We start from the raw sequence: 21,583 nt of genomic DNA, 5'->3' as shown, positions 1-21,583 counted from the left end.
AAATTGAATAATTTGTAAATAATACAAAAAATGGATTTTGGATTTCGGCTCCGTAAAGCGTTAAACGCGATTGAGCCTCAAATAAATGAACTAGTTAAAAAAAAAGAATTTGAAATTCACTTCCTTTATCTTGCCGGGTAATTTTCTTAACGCTTCTCGTATCGAGTAAACTTTTTACAGATGGCAGAACCTTACTTATGGACTCTATTTAAAAAGCAGAGAAGTTTGGATTAATTATTATTGCTCGCTGAATGTGTAAGCTTCACGCTTTCATATTTTATTTGCAACAAACACATCATGTGTCCGTGAGATTGTGTTTTTAGCAAAATACATATTAGGTTGATTTCAATTATTGGATGTTCTTTGAATTTCTTGCTTAAACAAACGTTTTGCTTACAGCCGACATCAAGCTCAATCGGGAAAACTGGGGTTCGTAATTATAGAAATACATTCAAATCATACCGACTTATTAACTCTGAGATCACTCTGAATTTTGTGTCGTGGATTTTCCTAACTCTTACATTTCAGTACTTTATACTTTCAGTACTTTATAAATTTTCAAGCTTCCAATTTCAATTTTACAAATAGTTTTTTTTAGGAGTTCGAGTTTTAACTCTTCTATGTTTACTAAACAATTTGGCGTCATGTTTTGATCGATCGTTATGCAGCATCCATTTATTACGTAACGCTCAAATTAGAAGATTTCATCCTGCGTTGAAAATATTCACAATATTGTATGAGTCGTAACGCTTGAACCCACCACTCCCCCTCTTTGAGCGTTATGTAATTTGTGGGCGGTGAGTTGTAAATGTGGCCCGCGCTAATCTCTGTGAGCACCACAGTGGCCAGCACCATCAGTTAGGCTGAGGATCACTGATGTACCGTATTCCGGGGTAACACTGTTCAGTATTCTTCAATCATTCATCAGTAATTATTGCGATTTTTTAAGACAAGTGCCTGCTCATAAATTTGACGTCAACAAATCTTAATTATAAACTCAGTTTTTGACATGAATTATTGTACAGTGGGATTCCGTTTTTGGCAACAAAGTCGAAATTTTCAGTTGCCAAAAACGGAACCGTGCCAAAATCGGAACCCATATTTCAAATTTTATTTTTCAACTGTTGGTTTTGGAAACTTCATTAGAATGTTATTACATGATCCTTATGGAATCATATGACATCGAGACTTCGGAACGGTTCACTTCGAAACAGTTTTCCGTAGAGTTGTACTATGCTATGAATCTATAGTTCCAGAATGTTAATTGTGGCAAACGTTTTACATACTTCTTACGCCTAATCTCCAATGGTTTTTTGGAAGCTTAATGTACTTTATTTATTTGTATGAGTGGGTCTCGTAAAATCAATAATCGCATAAGTGACCTTTATTTAAGAACTCGACGTTTTCTTAAAACTGACTAAAAATACGAAAAATACAATGTATTACTGTGTTCGTACAAAGACGTTTTTACAAAACAAAAGCGCTGAGTATTGCAAAACGGCATATCTTTATTAATTTGATGAACATCAAAAATCAGTTTAACTTTTAGACTTTAGTTGAAAATTTGACAAAATTTATTATGTTTAGAATGGTTCCTTTAATCTATGTTTCTTATAAAGTAAAGTATTTCATAATGAATGAAAAACTGCAGTCAAAATTGCAAACATTAACATGAGGTGATCCATAAATGCGGCTTATAATTTTGTTGAATATCATTTTTACTTGATATATGTTTTACATTTACCTTATGTGATCAAAAGAAATTTACACGACGCCTTAGCAATCCTAAGAGTTTATTAGGAATCATTAGATTTTAGACATAATCCCCAATAACCAATAATACATTCTCAGCATCCCGCCAGAAACCCTCAGTGTACGTTAGGAATCTGGAGATATCCTCAATTATCCGTTGAAATTTCTGAAGAAGTCCCCGAATAACCGAGAATCCTCAAAGGTTTCTCATAGACCCAGCTCGTAAGGAATATTTTGATTATGTTCAGACCCGTATCCTTGGTTAAAAACCTAGTATCGAATTCTGGATCGTCTCTTAATCTAACGTCTTACAGAATTTCTAACAAAGAGGGAACGTAACTCTAGATAGATATATCTCTAAACCAGATTTCATTACCAAAACTCGTACCAATTAGCTCATATGGTTGAATTAATTGAATTTCTGTTAGATATCATTGAATGCCTTAGGAAATTGCATATATTTAGGCGTTTTCCGCGTAATTGTTGAAATTTAACTGTTCGTTATTTATATAAATATTGCATTGTTAAGAATTTGACAAGCATATTCGGATTCAGGGAGCTCAAATTTATCATGTAGAGTTGTTTTGAAAACAAACAATAATGGCATTGACAAGTGATCAATTTCACCCCGAAATAAGATCCCCTGATTTTTTATTTTAGAGATATTTGTTAACACTAAAATGACATTTGTTAGAAAATTTCAGTACATGAGTCGATGAGGCTCACCTTCGTACTTGTTTTCCTGCATTTAGTTGTTTGGCATTGTTAACATTATAGAAAACAGACTAGAAAAACCGTGAAAAATGATCAATTTCACCCGAAATTACGGTACTGCTCTAAACCATGTCATCATAAAATCACATTCTGCGGGCCACATTACACTAACTATCAAAATCAGTTCGCGGGCCGCACAAAACCTCTCTAGGGGGGGGGGGGGGGCGTGGGGGGCACAGTTTGGTGACCACTGCGGTACATGAACAAATGAACTTCAATATTATTTCTAAGAAAATTCCTCTGAGGCTTGAGTAGAAAACTCTCACAGTGTGCAGATGTCCGCCTAAAAGTATGCTTTAAGTTTATCATTTTGAAAAGCTTCCAACGTAATCCATCTGATGTCGCAAGTGTACTTATGCAGATCATGTGGAACAGCAGTATGCTTGAGGAAAGAGCGCGAAATACTGACAGACCCACCGATGTTTACGTTGTTCCTCAGTTGAATCCAAACATTGTTCATGTCGTTAGTTGTTTTTCGTGGCGGTTTGCGAAAAAATTGTGTTTTTCACCGATTTACGTGTTATTAAGTTGTTATTTCCTTCTGGAGAGTGCGCAAAATAGTTATCCATCAAAATGGATCAATATCCCACGGAGGAAGAGGAATTTGAGTTGATGTACGGCGATGACCTGGAAGCTATGAATGATATGGATATCGAGAGTAAGTGGTCTTCCTAAGATCATAAATCGTAATCGTGACTGATATTACGTTGTTGCTTATTTTAGTGAATCCAGCCACCCCGGGTCCATCGAGAGCTAAGGAGAAGCCAGCAGATCCACCTCGAGCATCGACATCACATTCGCACTATTCCCGTCCTCCGCTGGATAGCCCCAGTCTCTCTCAAATTAACGAAGACAGCCCACTGCGAAGTCCAGCATATTCAGTTATTTCCAAGAACTCCACAACCATCAATAAGCGTCTGTTCGATGGGGATGGGAATTACGGTCGCATGGCTTCCACGCCGTTCCCGCGATTGTCTCAATCTTCGGCTACGGATCCGTTGGCTGAAATCCAGAACATCGGTCTCAATACGCGAAAGAGACGTTTGGACGCCTTGTTTGGCGATATTCAAGATATTGAAGATGATGGCAGTGTGTATGACTTTTGCCAGCAGGGCAATACAAAAAAGACCAAGACGGAAGAGGAGCGGGACATGGAATTGATTGAAAAGATTCTGGAAGCCAGGAAGCGCTTCCAAGCGATTGTTCATCCAACTAAATCCAGCGGGTTGGATAGAGCTGAGGCTTTGCATCGGTTCAAAATGCAAAATTTATCGTATTCGTTGCCAAAGTATGCTTTAAATCTCAAGAAGATTGTTAAATGATTTTAATGATGAAAGTAACTTATTATTTCAGATGGCCGTTTGCTACTGTCGTTAGAAGCGATAAAGAACGCGTCTATGTGCGGTTTCATTCTGAGGAGTTTGAAACCAACGCAATTAATGAGATTAACTGCTTTAAAGATGGCTATAACGGACTGCTCGGAGACGCCAAGGAAAGAATTTGGAAAGAGGCTAACGACATAGTGAGTGTAGTTTTGCGCAATACATTTCAGGGCTGGTAGTGAGTCATAATTTAGTGATTTGGTCACATTTTTTCAAATTAATTACCGTGAAGGTCCCATACTCTGCGCACTTAAGGTGAAGATGAATCGAAGCCAAACCTCAAATTTTTAAGAGCACAAATCTGGAGAACCGAACACCCGTTTGAGCTGAAAACTTAATCGATTGGTCACCACCAGCGAGTGACCAATCGATAAAGTTTTCAGCTCAGACGGATGCTTGGTTCTCCAGATCCGTGCTCTTGAAAATTTGAGGTTTGGCTTCGATTCATCTTCACCTTAAGGCTTTTCAATTTTCAAACAGCTGTAATTAATTGAAAACAAAACACAATATTCTGATATTTTGGAAGCAAATACTTATTGATCTTATGTATAAAGCGAAGTATGCACTTCAACAGAAAAGTAATCACCTATCTAGATGCGTGGGAAATTTCTTGCAAGAAATGGTCAAGAAAAGCATCTTTCTTTGATCGCACTACGCAGTTGAAAAGAAAGGTCATTTCAAATGGAACTCACTGTAGAAAATTTCTTGACCATTTCTTCCGCAGAAATTTTTACTTTTCGGAACAGCATACTTAGCTTAAGGAAAAATATAAAAGCTTCACTAAGTAATGATTTTTATGACAAATTATTAAGGGTGTTCGTGTTCCTAACTCTGCGCAGTCATTTTTGCAATGCTCCTTTTCTTTTTTTATTTTTAATTTCTTTATTAGTATCATTCCAAACATTACATTCATTATTTCTTATATCTAGGTGTTCTGTGTTATTAGACAACACTATCATCCTAATTTGGTAACACAAATCTAAGATTTTATTAACATATTGTTAACAACATATTACATTTCATTTGCCGTAGCAGTTCAGATTTTTTTACAGGTGAATTGATTTCACCTGCTTATAAGAGAAAAAAAAAGTTTTGAATATACTTCACCTAACTTAACCTAAACATATAACGCATTAATCGTGGCAATATTGTAACGATTTTTGCCTGAAATTATTAATTATTTTATTTGACATTTGTTCCAATGCTTCAACATTGAATATTCTATGTAACTCATTGGTATTATACCAGAAAGGAAGCCTCAGAATCATTTTCAAAATTTTATTTTGAATTCTCTGCAGAACAATAGTAATAAAAAAGTACGCGAAGAATTTTCTTGACAAATTTACGTTTATTACATTAATAAAAAATAAAATAGCTTTAAAAATATTGAAAAACGTCCAAATTGATTGCCCGTTAGCAAAAATGCTATCACTTAAGTCATTTTAAGAAAATTAAAGACAATATATTTCATATTTTTAGTAGGTAGGCACTAGTAGATTCATCGAGCAATAATCACTGGTGAAGTGCAACTTATTTTCTCTTCATTTTCTTATTCTTCTTAAGTGTGCATAGTAAGGAACCATTTTTCAACTATATTCCTTACTATGCGCAGCAGGTATAAAACGTTATTTTCAACATACAATCAACCCTCCACATGTCGATATTGAAGGGAACCATCGACTTGTCGACACCATCGGAATAGAAATGCTTTGGAAAATTGTTTGAGGAGACCATCATAGTAAGGGAATATTAAAAAATGACGTCCATCATATTTTAAGGATTTTTACACTCCGTCCCCTCAATCCTCTGATTGTTTTTTTATTTTCCAAAAAATATATCTCTTAAACTAAAAAACATACATCGCTGAAAATTTGAAAGTAAGCGTAAAATTTTCTGAACCTTTAAGAAAAAATGAGAACAGCAATAGCCCCTTTGGTCCCGAGGCCTTCAAAATACGAAAAAGCGGAAATTGATGATTTTTGTTCATGTAAAAAAACAATTTTTGTGAAATTTTATATTTTTCCAGAAAAGTCAAAATCTTTGGGTATAATTTAACGTGTAATACAAAAAATTGTATACACTAAAGATTTTTTACACGCTTTTTTGCACGCTTTTTTGCACGCTTTTTTGCACGTTTTATTTTACACCCCTTTCGGAATTTACACGGTACTTTTTTGCACGGAATTCGGATTTAACACGGTTTTTTTTTATTTACACGGATTTGAATTAACACGGTTTTTTGCACGGAATTTTTTTGCACACGACCTTAGTGTATTTTATATTTTTCTACAATCAACATATCACAGAAAAAGAGCCTGGTGGAATTGAAATAATTTCAAACCGATTTTTCCATTAGTTACACAGAAAATAAAATGAAAAATAAAAAATTGTGTATTTTCAAATGTACCGCAAAAACTCATTTTTTTAAAGGGGTAGGGATGTTCAAAAATGAAAATTAACCAAATCGAAACCCAAAATTCATAAATTGGCTAATAAAAATAAATCATTGTCCAAAACGTGCATAGATTGATTTTAGATATCGAAAAATGATACTTAGATCGAAAATAAAAATTTGGGTATTAGAGGGTTAAACTGAATCGATCATCAACGTTTTGATTTTAAAGTCACTATTTTCTTAAATCTCCCTGGCCACGATCACAGGGTTTGACGGTGCCAAAGTAGAAGGTGCACCATAATAATACCCGTCTGTGAAACATATCACCTTCCCAATACTTTGGCACACCTCTAACGGTTCATGATTTATCATGAAACGGCTGCAATCAGGCGGAGGATCTGTTAATATGTTTCGGCATATTATCAGGTCCTCTTCGAACGGGTCCCTCCAGGGCTCATTAGTTACTTATAAACCAGTGCTGGTTGTTGATGTTTCAGTTCGTTTACACGAGCTGTAGTATCCTTTGTACTAATCAGCAATGGTGGTTAAGTTTCGAAGCCAACGTGTGATCAATCGTTTTATAATGCAACATAAAAATGGGTGTTTCGTGGAACTGTGCGTTACATTCGTCGTTATTAAATTTAGTGATTGTGAAGGTGCTAATAGTGATTTTATAATAAAATCTATGGTGTTGAAAATTTGAAAATGAAAGTGGAAGTGGTTCTGATAGTTTTGTTAAAAATATAATAATAATGATGTGATCTCTACTAATTTAATTATGGCCATAATACATTGTGCAATCATTTCTCTGAATATAAACTTTATTGCCTAGTTCTTCAAACGTGCATGATAAAAGTGTTAATAATGACAGCGAGTGCAGAAGAATGGATCTAAGTGAGTTTTTACTGTAACTTTCTTGATCATAGTGCTAAATCGTAGTTTGAATAGTAATTACTCTACAGCAACAAAAATAATGATACATTTAAATTGAATATCTTTTAATTACATAGTAATGCTAACAGATGGTAAATGGTAATAACAATGAATTTATATGAAAATGATGTGATGTGAAAAGTGGTATAATGGAAAGTATATCTAAAGTGTATTACGAAAGTTGATGAGTGATAATCGGTGATATACGTGAACGTGATAGTGTCGAAAATAAAAGTGACGATAGTGAGTGATGAAATGAAATGGGGAATGAGGACCTTTTAATAAAACTATTTCGTTCTTCACTTTAACCACTCTAGTAGCATTTCAGGCCTTATCATAGTTTGATAGTAGTCTGAACTACTAGACTGCAAAACTACGGCAAGGGCTGATTGCTGCTAGCGTACACAGTGACCATTTGAGCAACATTGCTTAGGAACGTCTGTGTGATGAACGCAATAGAGGCTTATAAAAGCAAATGCTGGGAAGGAGCTTAGGGCAGATTAAGAGTGCCAGTACTACCCCTATCGCTACCGACAAAAAAAAAAAAAAAAAAAAGTCACTATTTTCTTAAATCTGCTTGCTATATTATAACTATTTTTGGCTCTTATTTCCACTACCAGAACTGACATTTGAATAATCTATATAACCTGTTATAAATAATTTAATTTCAGATAGCCAAGCGATTGGACGCATCATCCCGAGCCATTGCACCTAACCCGGATGTAGTCGTCGTTCCGGATCAAGGCAACTCGTTGTGGGTTGAAAAGTATCGTCCTAAACGGTACGTTGATCTGCTGTCGGATGAAACGACCAACAGAAGTCTGCTTCAGTGGCTCAAACTTTGGGATAAGGTCGTTTTCGGACGAGAACCTAAAGAGAAGAAAGACGTCAAACAATTGAACAGCTTTAACAAGAAGACCGGCCGATTTGAGTCCAATGGAGGATGGAAAAAGAAGAATCGCTCTGCGCTGAATACTGAACTGGACGAGCATGGAAGGCCAATGCAGAAGGTAGCTCTTCTATGTGGTCCTCCCGGTTTGGGCAAGACTACGTTGGCGCACACGATTGCACGACATGCTGGCTATGTGGTGCGTGAAGTCAATGCATCCGATGACCGCAGTCCAGAGGCGTTCCGTATAGCGTTGGAAAGTGGAACTCAGATGAAGTCGGTTTTGAATGAGGATAAAAGGCCGAATTGCATTGTACTAGACGAAATCGACGGAGCTCCAGTCGCCACAATCGATTTCTTGTTAAAGTTCATATCAGGTTCGGTGTCCCAGAAAGGCGGTAAAAAGGGTAAAGGTGAAAAAACAGAAAAGTTTATATTGAAACGACCCATAATTTGTATTTGCAACGATATGTACGTTCCTGCTTTGAGACAGTTGAGGCAGATAGCGTTCGTAGTAAACTTTCCTCCCACGGAATGCGCGCGATTGGCTGAAAGGTACGTATATTATAATCAACTAAGAATAACCCACAAGGTTTCATGATTCATTTTTATTTCATCGTAGGCTGCTTTCCATCGCCAAGCGAGAGAAAATTGAAACGGATTTAACGTCAATGCTGGCTCTAGCCGACAAATCTGGGAATGACGTCCGATCCTGTTTGTCCATGTTACAATTTTGCAGTTCACTGAAGAAACCCATCCGGCTGACCGACGTCCTGAAGAGTACCGTCGGTCAAAAAGATCGTCACAAGGGCCTATTCGGTATTTGGTCTGCCATATTTCAGGTATGTAAGCATTATATACTATTCAGTTTACTAGTTTATTGGAATCTGTCAATCAATCATATTTACTAAATTCATTTAATTCGGCTCATCGTTGCTGAGCTGAAATCTTCGACAGTCATACTGTACACTTGAAGCGGTGATGGTGCCGTCTCGGGCTTCTTGATACGTGGGCGCCGTTCCTCGGTTTCGGTAGCGCGATTAACTTTAGTTTGAGTACCTTGATTCTTGGGCAAATAGACTTGCGTTTGCTTGACTTTTGCCGTCTGACTGGAACTTGTTCGTTTCATGCGCAGATTGGTCAGTTCAATCGCTTCCCGACGAAGGTCCCAAATGTTCCACCGGTATTGACGGTCGATGTTCGACGGAACTGGATGCAATTCGGTTTGAATCTGTTGCTCGCAGGTGACGGGGGCTTTTAGGCGAAACACTTCTCTGCTGTGGGAGTTGTATGCAGTTTGAACTTTATAAAATATGTCCAGGAATGCAACGAGTTGAATCTTCTTTCGAGCTAAGGTCACAACTTTGAATATGTATCTGAAAAATATAACAAACCATGGTTAAAAAAATATTTAACAAGTTTAATACAAAAATGTGGTTGAGATCAGGGAGTTTGAGGTAAATGAGATCTACCCTAGAGGGGTCCTAGAAGGTCGGGATTTTACATGAGCTTGGTTGGCAGCCCGTGGTTGCTACTCCAGTCTCGCTAGATCAGTTGCTATCCATCTCTCAGTCAGAGCAGACGTACACGGCTTTCGGTTCATCTTCAAAGTAATATTGTTCGTTGCAATTATGCCAGTGTCGCGTAAAAATTGTATTGTGCTAGACACATTGATTCTACCGAAACGGCCAACTGTTCCGGACATCAAAAAGTTCCTTGATGAGGAGCTCAAGCTTGATTTGACCGTGGTGAAAAGTGTGCAAATGCACAACGTTAAAAATGTAGTGAAGAATTGGCATCTGCGATAGCTACAAAGCACCACTTGAAGCATTTTATGGAATGTGCTGGGAAGAAGCAGTCAATCCCGCTACCTATATATATTGACAACAATGCCGTCGATGTACGTCTCCACGATCTCCCTGAAGAGATTGACAATCTGGTCGTTGCCAACCATATGCGTCAATATGGGGAAGTAATAAGCATTCGCAACGATGTCTGGAGGGATTACTTTCCGGGCCTCAGTAACGGCGTTCGTGTAGTGCGAATGCAACTTAAAACCCCGATACCATCGTTCATTACTGTGGCGGAAGAAATTACGTCAGTTTTGCATTTTCTTCAAGTACGCACCTGTCGCACGTGTGGTTGCAAATCGCACCCGAAAATGCGATGTTCAGAAGCAGCAGTCAAATTTCAATCCCTTCCACTTCAACAAGCAAGCAAAGCTTCATTGCAAACGCCGTCGGTGGTACAGCAACAAAATATCTCCAAAGAACAATGGCCATCCCTTCCCCAAACAGCAGCCGCAGAGACCAAAACAACTAAAGCGAAAACTGGAAAAAACGAAGTGAAGCGTCAGAGGTCAGTCGATTCGGTCGATACAGAATCCAAACAACAGAAAAAGCCTGCACCATCAACGTCCAGCGATAGTGATAGCAGCCTAATTGTTGTTCCTGATGTTTTTCCCGCACAGTTGGTGAGACAATTATCGTATTCACACATCGCAGATGAGGACTTACGTCGCCAATATATCGAAGAGGATAATATGAGAATCGAAGAATTGATTAGACAAGGTTGTTCATTAACAAATTGATAATCATTCTTATGTTTTTCGGCTCCGTTATGCTTACCGCGAATGAGTCTTTCAAATAAATAAATAAATAAAAAAGTCTCGCTAGATCGGCAGCACGTACAAAAGGAACCAACCAGACGACTGCTTGGGACTAACCCTCCGAGTATAAATGCAGGTGATCTTCTATTTCTAGGTACCAATAGCTCCTGCCACACAAGAATGCAGACGAATGAGGGGAAGGGGAGGAATTAATGGTGCATTTCAAACTGGCCAACAGTAGTGCGGATATACCCCTGCATCTACGCCAGGTTATGCGGGAAGGTATAGGGGTAAGGTAATTTTATGGTAGAGGCTTTTTTATAAGGAGGAAATCTGCAATCAGATCCCTGAGAGGGTAACGCAGGTAGTGTGGGGATGCCGCACCACCGACGATTCACTAAAACCAACCCATGCACGGTACATGAGCATACATACATACATGTCTATAGCAACGATGTCCTGACAGAAACTGTATCAGGTGGAATTTCACTTCTGCATGGTTTCTTTTATAGCAATCTGACACATTTGGTATTAGCCGATGGGTTAACGATCAACGCTTCGTCATCGTAATCATCGTCATCATCGAAACTTCAAAAGCAGTTTTTCTGTTGAATACTAAAAATTTGTCGATGAAAATGTGTTCACTGTGTTTCGGTTGGAGAATAGAATACAGTGAACATATTTTCCTGTAAATTTTATTCATTTTGAACGAAAAAACTGCTTTTGAAAATTCAGAAATCAATGACGGATCCTGCCCCCTTAATCTACCCTTAGTTGAGTTATCCCATTCTTGCTGCCAACCTCTGAGCGATGTCTCTTTACACGCGTTGCGGTCTCCTATGGTACCTCTTTTGTTGAAGCACCGAACATCTTCCTTGGATGTGCGTCATCCCGGCTATGAAGCACACGGCCTCTTTAAAACCGTTCGGTATGCGCTTGCTACTCTTAAGCACATGATCATATATGTGCTTTCCAACCGTTTTAGGTATATGCTTGTTCTAAACGCTTTTGACCAGATTGGTCCTCCATAACTCAGTATGGACCGTGCCACGCCTGCCAGGAGCTTGAATTTTCTGGCAAGCAGAGCTGTTAGACATTGTAAGGATTATGAGAGGTTAGAAGTAGAGTATAGGTACACTCAAAATAATCCACACGTCAAGGCTACGTGAAAAATCACGTAGATCCTTATAAAATGAACTTTTCTCTAATTTACCGGACAACGGTAAAAATCACCCAAACGTAGATATACATGAAATGGTCTTTCAATAATATTTACTGTTGGTGTCCATCACTCTTACGTGAAAAACACGTAGGCTGAAATGAACTCAAATGTTGACAGTTCAGTTTCTGTTTTGAACTGTCAGCAGTACAAAACGAGTAACATCCTGACTCCCAGTCAGGAGATTACAAAAAATATTCACAAGATTTTGGTGAGTAAATTTTGTTTAAGATAAACTTTTACCTTTTTTGATTTGTGTTTTCCTTCGAATAGGACGGAGCATCGTACTTTCACCGCCAATGGCAGCTGGCTCATCTCCATTTATCAGCGATGTACTGCGGCACTACGCATCTGATTGCAGAAATATTTCCGGTGTCCGTTGACCAATATGCATGACTAAGCAAGTTCCTGAAATTAGATCAAATTTGCCGTCGATTGCTTCCTGGCACATCCAATTTCATCATTTTTTTAACACTTGTCCGCCTAAGATATTCGTCACTTACACGGACGACGAAGCCTCAAAATCAGTTGGAACGCTAAATTCAACCCACTATATCTCGGCTGTCCTAAGCCCGAGTTACAAAATTTTGGCACCTACAGAAATGTATGGGCTTCTAGATTCATGTCAAATTTTTGAAATATTTTTGGGAACTACAGTTTGATTTGTAGTACTTAAAACACCGGAGCAAGTCCTAAAAAAAATTCTAACCGGCGGTAATTTGTAGATAACTTAGAATTTATCGCGATAACCTATAGATTTTTTTATTGTATGATGATCGTATTAGTGTAATCTAACAATTGGCATTGAATTTTTGATTGTTAGCCGTTCAAAGAACTACAATATATTCACAAAACTGCGTAGAATACAGAAAAAATACATTTTCAATTACAACTTGAAATTCATCGCGATGACCCAAACATTTTATGATCTTAATATATACTCATATTTAAGGCCATCAAATTTGCAGAACACTGTTAATATATCTCTGTTGAAAAAACTACAATATTTTCACAAAATAGTGAAAAATACAGGAAAATACAGGTTTTTTACAGTAATTTCATGTTTATCGCAATGACTCATCAGTTTTATAATTTTAAACTCTTTGTGTGTTCATGAGAAACACATTTCCTGAACATCGTTGATCGCTGTTTGTTCAAAGAACTACAATATATTCACAAAACTGCGTAGAATACAGAAAAAAATACATTTTCAATTATAACTTGAAATTTATCGCGATGACCCAAACGTTTAATGATCTTAAAATATACTCATATTTAAGGCCATCAAATTTGCAGAACACTGATAATAAATTTCTGTTGGAAAAACTACAATATTTTCACAAAATAGTGAAAAATACAGGTTTTCTACAGTAATTTCATATTTATCGCAATGAGTCATCAGTTTTATAATTTTAATCTCATTGTTTGTTCATGAGAAACAAATTTTCTGATCATTTTTGATTGCTGATTGTTCAAAGAACTACAATATATTCACAAAACTGCGTAGAATACAGAAAAAATACTTTTACAACTATAACTTGAAATTTATCGCGATGACCCAAACATTTTATGATCTTAAAATATACTCATATTTAAGGCCATCACATTCGCAGAACACTGATAATGAATTTAATGAAAAACTACAATATTTTTACAAAATAGTGAAAAATGCAGAAAAATACAGGTTTTCTACAATAATTTCATATTTATAGTTTTATAATAGTTTATAATTTTGATCTCTTTGTATGTTCATGAGAAACAAATTTTCTGAACATCGTTGATAGCTGTTTGTGCAACGAACTACAATGCTTTCACAAAATCTTGTATTGTAATTTTCTGTATTAAATTCTGATATTTCTTCTACAATTAATTGGTTGTCTCTAGACCTTATCAATTTAAAGACAATGCTTCAATTGTGAGACATAAAAATAAACATATTTTTTAAAACATGTTTTATGTTTTTCAAAGAACGACAACTTTTTCGCAAAACTGTGAATAATACAGGAAAAATACGATCTTAACAACAGTTTGATTTTTTTTTGCAATGATCCATGGGTTTTTTTTATTTTAAAATATTCTCATATTTAGGGTTGTCAAGTTTGCACAACATAATCGATGAAATTTTATTGAAAGAACTACAATATTTTCACAAATTACCGTATAATACAAAAATATTCTGTTGCTACCGAAGTTTGAACATTTTATCATCTGTATAATTTTCTAAATTGTTGTAAATTTTCAAGAAAAATAAGTGTGCTCGAAAATCATGTATAATACAGAAACATTTAAAATTTCTCCTGTAATTTCAAAATTGCTGCATCTTCTTATAATCTCCACGGTTTAGAATTTTTCAGATTCATATATAAATTTCTATACACAGCAACAAACGTTGAATGTCAAAACGTCGAAAGGAATAACACATCGAAAAGAAAAAATATCGAAATATTTATTCTTTCGGAAGAGAATAATTCTTCCAAGATCATTTCGTTCTCTTCCAATTCCCACCTTTCGACGTTTTGTCAGCCAAATGCAAATAACTGATTGCCTCCAGACCGTATAATTTTAAGGGTTTGGAGCATAATTATATATAAAAGTAAATATATCTACATAACATTTTTAGTGATTTCTGAAGAACTAAAACATTTACACAAAACTGTGGAAAATACCAGAAAAGTTAGATCGTAATAAAATCCTGAAATTGACCACAATGTTCCATGGATTTTATGATTTGAAAATGTTAAATAAAATATTTTCATTTAGAGTTGGTAAGCTTGTATAAATTAACCGATGAAATTTCGTTAGAAAACTTCAATATTTTCACAAAATACCATGTAATACAAGAATATACTATTGCTTTTCTTGTTTCATATTATTCAAGATGACTAATTGATTTTATTATTCGAAACCGTTATTAAGTTTTGAAAAAAAAAACAAACTTTCTCAACAATTATAATGGCTATTTGCTCTAAGAACTAACAATATTTTCACAAAATCACGAATAATACAGAACAGTTTCTGACTATGGTTGCGTTTTCATAATAGTTGCGTTTACGATTTGAAATATTCTCAACGTAATAAATATAAAAAATAGAGCAGTTATTATTTCTGTTTTCAAAGCACGACAAACAGTTTACAAAATTGGTAATATAACAATTTCGATTTATCTATCTATATAAATAAAAATGGAATGGTGTTTGTATGTCACGAAATGGCTTACGAACGGGTCAACGGATCTGAATGATTCTTACTCAGTTTTGTTCGTCCGACGTGTTTGTGTGTATAAAAATCCCAGGATATTCACCGGGAAAGTCTGAAAAACGGGAGTGAACGGAACTGTCATTTTGTACGGTACGTTTCATGGCATTTTTCAACAGCCTACTCGATGGCAAGACGAAGTTTGCCGGGCCCACTAGTATATATAAATAAAAATGGAGTGGTGTTTGTATGTCACGAAATGGCTAACGAACGGGTCAACGTATTTGAATGATAATTTCTCCGTTTTGTTCCTCAAGGGTTCCGACGTGTTTGAATGTATAAAAATCCCAGGATATTCACCGGAAAAGTGGGGGAAAACGAGCGTGAACGGAACTGTCATTGTATATGGGACGATCCATAGCGTTTTTCAACAGCCTACTTGATGACAAGACGAAGTTTGCCGGGACCACTAGTTGATAATATTTGCACAAATCATATCTATGTATTATTATGTATTACAGGTTGGACTCGATTATCCGGAGTATCGATTTTTTTTTCACTCCGGATAATCGAATCACTAAGAAAAAAAATTGAAATCTTCGATAAAAGAACTTAAATATTATCTTTTATTGTTGTTTTATTTATATGATACGGTGGTGTAGCCAGAAATTATTTCTAGGAACAGTAGGGGTCATTACAAGAAAAAAAAATTGGCCAGCATACACACAAAAAACCACTTTTTCAAACCCCCCTTTTCTTAAATACGTTCAAAACTAAAAAACCATTCATATTGTATATTGCAATACCAAATTATCTCAGATTTATGCATAAAAATTGAAAAACAAGAACATCAAAAATCAAATTCCGGAGAATCGAGTCTAAAATTCCGGATAATCGAATCTCGGATAATCGAGTTCCCAGATAATCGAGTCTCCGGATAATCGAGTCCGACCTGTATAACAGAAATGGGGCCCAGATAGCCGTAGCGGTAAACGCGCAGCTATTCAGCAAGACCAAGCTGAGGGTCGTGGGTTCGTATCCCACCGGTCGAGGATCTTTTCGGGTTGGAAATTTTCTCGACATCCCAGGGCATAGAGTATCCTCTTACCTGCCACACGATATACACATGCGAAAATGATCAATTGGCATAGAAAGCTCTCAGTTAATAACTGTGGAAGTGCTCATAAGAACACTAAGCTGAGAAGCAGGCTTTGTCCCAGTTGGGACGTAACGCCAGAAAGAAGAAGAAGAAGAAGAAGAAGAAGAACAGAAGTATATCCGATTTCCGTTGCAATATAATAATTGTGGCAAGGAGTTATCATTTTAATGATTTTTTTATATTTTTTCATATTATAAACCATAAATTAACTGAGCAAATTTTATAGTTTCTCCAAAGCATTAAACCATTCTCAAAAAATTGTAAATAATACAGAAAAAATACCTTCAACTATCTTACTTCATATTCACCGCAACGACCCATAGATTTTGTGGTTTTAAACGTTTCTCATATTTGAGACTTACAACTACAAATTGTAGCCAATCCATTATTGTCGCAATGACATTTACTTATAATAACGCAATTAATGATATTTTACTTACATGGATGACGGTGTTAAAAAAAAGTTGATCGCTTCAACCCTAGTTTGTCCTTATTTGTAGATTCATGTGCGGTTATAGAAATGTGCTTGGAATCTATTGTTTGATTTGTAGTACTACAAACACTGGAGCTAGTCTATAAAAATTTAGCGTTTGTTTGTACACAACTTGGAACTTATCTAACAATGAAGTTCAAATTTATATTACCAAACATTTTTCATTTTTTTTAACGAATTACAACATATATATTGAACTGCGTAGCATATGGCAGAAAAAAAAAGTTTCAGCAATACCTAGCTTAAAATAATCGCTATTACCCATGAATTTTACAATTTATAATATGAACACTCGCCTCTCACGCCGAGGACCTGGGATCGAATCCCATCCCCATCATAGTCACTTATGACGTAAAAAGTTATAGTGACGACTTCCTTCGGAAGGGAAGTAAAGCCGTTGGTCCCGAGATGAACTAGCCCAGGGCTAAAAATCTCGTTAATAAAGTCAAATCAATCAAATCAATCAATTCAAACCATTTTCATGTTCACGAAAATTGATACGTGTTGTTTTTCATTAAATAATTTATTCAAAACTAAGAACTTTTTTGTAATTTAATAATTTCACGCAATGACCTACAGTGCTGTTCTGAATAATAGCAGCGCATGTCAATTTTCGTACAAAATGCTCAACTTTGACATGCTGTAGTTTTGTTCCCTTTCAAGCAATCGAGCTGAAATTTTCTCCACAGAACTACAAATATGATCAATTTCAGTTTTTTCTGAGTCCCTGCCGAAAAGTGAGACACTAGGTGAAACTTTTCTAAAAAATAGCAGTTTTTCATTTTAAAATTTTTCTTCTACAAATATTTTAAACATTTTCGGTTTAGGTGTAGGTTTGATAAGTAGGAGGAGATTGTTCCAATGGTGAGTGATATACAATATAAAACTATAATGTCAAGCCGAAATTCAAATTTTTAAAACTGCTATTTTTTCGAACAATTTCACCTAGTATCTCACTTTCCGGCAGGGGCTTAGAAAATTTTGAAATTTTGTGTTTACAAAATTGGGCATATTTGTAGTTCTGTGGAGAAAATTTCAACTCGATTGCTTGAAAGGGAACAAAACTACAGCATGTCAAAGTTGAGCATTTTGTATGAAAATCGACATGCGCTGCTATTATTCAGAACAGCACTGTATATTTTATGGTTCAAAACATTCTCATAAAAAAACAAGAACATGTTTGATCTAATAACCTATAATAAGAATAAGAATAAAAATATAAAGGTAAATATTTCAAATATGCAGTTACCCACTGCAATCACTGTCTCAGCTAGGGCTTAATCGATAACCAATTTTCATGTCACTTTTTCAGATCCATTTTTATTTTGTACTAATAGCATATACTTTTAACTACCATGTAGTAAGTTAAACAGTAAGAATCGATTCAACCAGCTTTACTTTAATAATATTTGAACATGACACATCTTAAAAAATCTGCTTCAAAATACTATCATTTTATTCTTAAAAGAACTACAATCACAATAGAATGTTGAACGCAATAAAAAACTTTCGTTTACCTATTGCTATGGAAAACTTACAGATATTTTAATGTTTAACCACATCGTACTGTTTACTATCACCGTAGTTTTCCTATTTCGCAGGGAAAAGAAATAGAGTACCATCTGTGCACCATATTCCCCTCATTTAAGGGAAGTAAGGTGTTCGAAGGTTCATTTTAAAATAACTATTGAGTCGATCAATACTTTTTTTATGTTACAATGTAGCTCCAAGTATAGATGATCAGCGTTAATATAAAAATTATTTTAAAAACATTCATAAAACATATTTACCGTAATCCGGGGTAACATTGATCGGGATGACTCATCTTGTTAAACGTTCAATTTATTGATTTATTGATGAAACATTTTCGAACCATGAATGGTGCCTCTCTTTCGTATGCTCATAAGCTAATGATAATTAAGGTTTTTGCCAAAATTGCGTTTAGTTCATGCGCAAATTTGTCAACTTTTTGAAACAATGATTTCTATCATTTTCACTGACACTACCGAAAATTCATGTCTCACATGAGTTCTGCAGACGATGTGATCAAGGAAAATGCGGGTTTTACTAAAAATGGCATCGCCGAAAACGATTCCGTTGTCAAATCTTTCATAAGTTTATTCAATTAGGCAACATTAACTAATTACTATTACGAATGTAGAATTTCCTGAGGAAATTGCCTACTTTTAGGCGTATTCCGCGGTTCACGGTGTTTTTAATTTTGAAATAACTCAAAAAGTAAATGACTTGTAAGAGTTTGGTCTTCATATTCGGCTTCAGGGGCCCTGATTTTAGTAAGTAACGACATTTCCAATATTAGCGAACATTGTTTACTTGGGTGATCAATGTTACCCCATATCAGCTGAATCAAAAAATCACTTAAAACATTTATTTAAACATGTTCAAATCTTTCGAAAAACAAAATAAAGTACATAGTTAGGAGCGGTGGGTGCCAGTACTTGTTTTAAAAATATGAAACTTGTAACATTTGTATTGTGAAATGAAAAATTTAAGAAAAACTAAAAAAAAAGATCAATGTTACCCCGGATTACGGTAATTGAAACTGTTACTGCATCTAAGTGTTCCTATTCCGCTCACGGTAAACAGATTTCGTGACGAACATACTGGATAAAAAGCATTACATAATAAGAATTTCGTTATTTATCCTGCTATTTTTTATGGTCAAATCATACCTACTTCAGCAAAAAGAATTAGTATACATAATAATTTTTGAATGAGCGATTATTGAAACATAAAAAAATACCTACTGATCCAATAGCCGCTCAAGGCGTCTTGTGTTTTTAATATAAAGAATAATTTTACCACATAAAAATAAAGTCAGACGACTTCATTTGAAAGTTGTTAATATTGCTAGAATATATCACGCTATGTCTAAATCAGCAGATTATGCAAATCGAATGTACCTCGGATTTATTTCCGCTACAGTTCGTAATTGGGTTATGTTTTCATAATTAGAAAGTTTTACAATATTCCAAAGGAACAAACAAACAAACAGCTTCTAATAATTTTGAGCACATTTATTTTTATTGAAAATACACAACGATTTAGAAAATTATATAGATGATAAAATTTTCAAACTTCGATAGCAACAGAATATTTTTGTATTATATGGTAATTAGTGAAAATATTGTAGTTCTTTTAATAAAATTTCATCGATTATGTTGTGAAAACTTGATAACCCTAAATATGACAATATTTTAAAATCACAAAATACATGTATCATTGCAATGATTTTCAAACTGTTGTTAGGATCGTAATTTCCCTGTATTATTCATAGTTTTGTGAAATTGTTGTAGTTCTTTAAAAAACATCAAAAATGTTCTGTAAATATATTTATTTTCATAACTAAAAATACTTAAAATCTTTTAATTGATCTAGAGGCAATCAATACATTGCAGCAAAAATTTAAGATTTTTCTGTATTATACAAGATTTTGTGAATATATTGTAGTTCTTTGAACAAACAGCGATCAAAGATGTTCATGAAATTTGTTTCTCATGAACAAACAAAGAGTTTAAAATTATAAAACTGATGAGTCATTGCGATAAACATGAAATTACTGTAGAAAACCTGTATTTTCCTATATTTTTTTACTTTTTTGTGAAGATATTGTAGTTTTTCCAACAGAAATTTATTATCAGTTTCCTGCAAATCTGATGGCCTTAAATATGAGTATATTCTAAGATCATAAAATGTTTGGGTCATCGCGATAAATTTCAAGTTATAGTTGAAAATGTATTTTTTTCTGTATTCTACGCAGTTTTGTGAATATATTGTAGTTCTTTGAACAAACAGCGATCAACGATGTTTAGGAAATGTGTTTCTCATGAACAAACAAAGAGATTAAAATTATAAAACTGATGATTCATTGCGATATATATGAAATAACTGTTGAAAACCTGTATTTTCCTGTATTTTTCACTATTTTGTGAAAATATTGTAGTTTTTCCAACAGAAATTTATTATCAGTGTTCTGCAAATTTGATGGCCTTAAATATGAGTATATATTAAGACCATAAAATGTTTGGGTCATCGCGGTAAATTTCAAGTTATAATTGAAAATGTATTTTTTCTGTATTCTACGCAGTTTTGTGAATAAATTGTAGTTCTTTGAACGGCTAACAATCAAAAATTCAATGCCAATTGTTAGATTACACTAAAACGATCATCATACTATAAAAAAATCTATAGGTTATCGCGATAAATTCTAAGTTATCTACAAATTACCGCTGGTTAGAAATTTTTTTAGGACTTGCTCCGGTGTTTTAAGTACTACAAATCAAATTGTAGTTCCCAAAAATATTTCAAAAATCTGACATGAATCTAGAAGCCCATACATTTCTGTAGGTGCCAAAATTTTGTAAATCGGGCTTAGGACAGCCGAGATATAGTGGGTTGAATTTAGCGTTCCAACTGATTTTGAGGCTTCGTCCTCGGTGTGTTAATGAAGTTATAAGCTTTTGAATTTAGGCAAAATGTTGCCTATCTTAATCATTTTGCTTATCCCCTGTATTTAATGTAATCTTACATTCAGATATATTTCCAAATAAAAAAATTAAAATATTTTGGGAGAATGAAAGGAATCTAACTAAAACACTTCATTTCTTCAAAGTTTCCGTAAAATTGATAGTATAATTGCTTAGAATCCAATAAAACGCTCCGTAAAAGGTAATTACAAAACATTTAGCTGCTACGTGGAATTCCCATAAATCGAGAAAAGTTCATCAGCTCGTGTGCTCATTCTGTACTACCTATGATTCACG

The 21,583-nt window shown here is 34.9% G+C and overlaps 2 protein-coding genes across 3 annotated transcripts in view; one reads left to right on the top strand and one right to left on the bottom strand.

Moving 5' to 3' along the window:
- The first annotated feature begins 2,934 nt into the window (after positions 1–2,934).
- LOC5570421 (chromosome transmission fidelity protein 18 homolog) overlaps positions 2,935–21,583 on the top strand; it is a 44,859-nt gene continuing 26,210 nt past the window's right edge. The window contains exons 1-5 of the mRNA XM_001659081.2: positions 2,935–3,184; positions 3,250–3,814; positions 3,880–4,048; positions 7,908–8,680; positions 8,748–8,967. Coding sequence (XP_001659131.2) covers positions 3,100–3,184; positions 3,250–3,814; positions 3,880–4,048; positions 7,908–8,680; positions 8,748–8,967 — 1,812 coding nt within the window. The 5' untranslated portion in view covers positions 2,935–3,099. The remainder of the gene's footprint in view (positions 3,185–3,249; positions 3,815–3,879; positions 4,049–7,907; positions 8,681–8,747; positions 8,968–21,583) is intronic.
- The window catches only part of LOC5570426 (cilia- and flagella-associated protein 206), a 29,250-nt gene continuing 16,650 nt past the window's right edge, over positions 8,984–21,583 (bottom strand). Inside the window, exon 6 of one of the 2 annotated variants that reach the window (XM_001659080.2) lies at positions 8,984–9,501. In XM_001659080.2, coding sequence (XP_001659130.2) covers positions 9,039–9,501 — 463 coding nt within the window. In that variant the 3' untranslated portion in view covers positions 8,984–9,038. The remainder of the gene's footprint in view (positions 9,502–21,583) is intronic. The other variant, XM_021845102.1, reaches the window with a different exon arrangement.

The sequence above is a fragment of the Aedes aegypti genome, chromosome 2, assembly GCF_002204515.2.
Source record: "Aedes aegypti strain LVP_AGWG chromosome 2, AaegL5.0 Primary Assembly, whole genome shotgun sequence".
Lineage (NCBI taxonomy): Eukaryota > Metazoa > Arthropoda > Insecta > Diptera > Culicidae > Aedes > Aedes aegypti.
The sequence above is the reverse complement of the archived record's forward strand: the minus strand, read 5'-3'. Positions and strand labels throughout refer to the sequence as shown.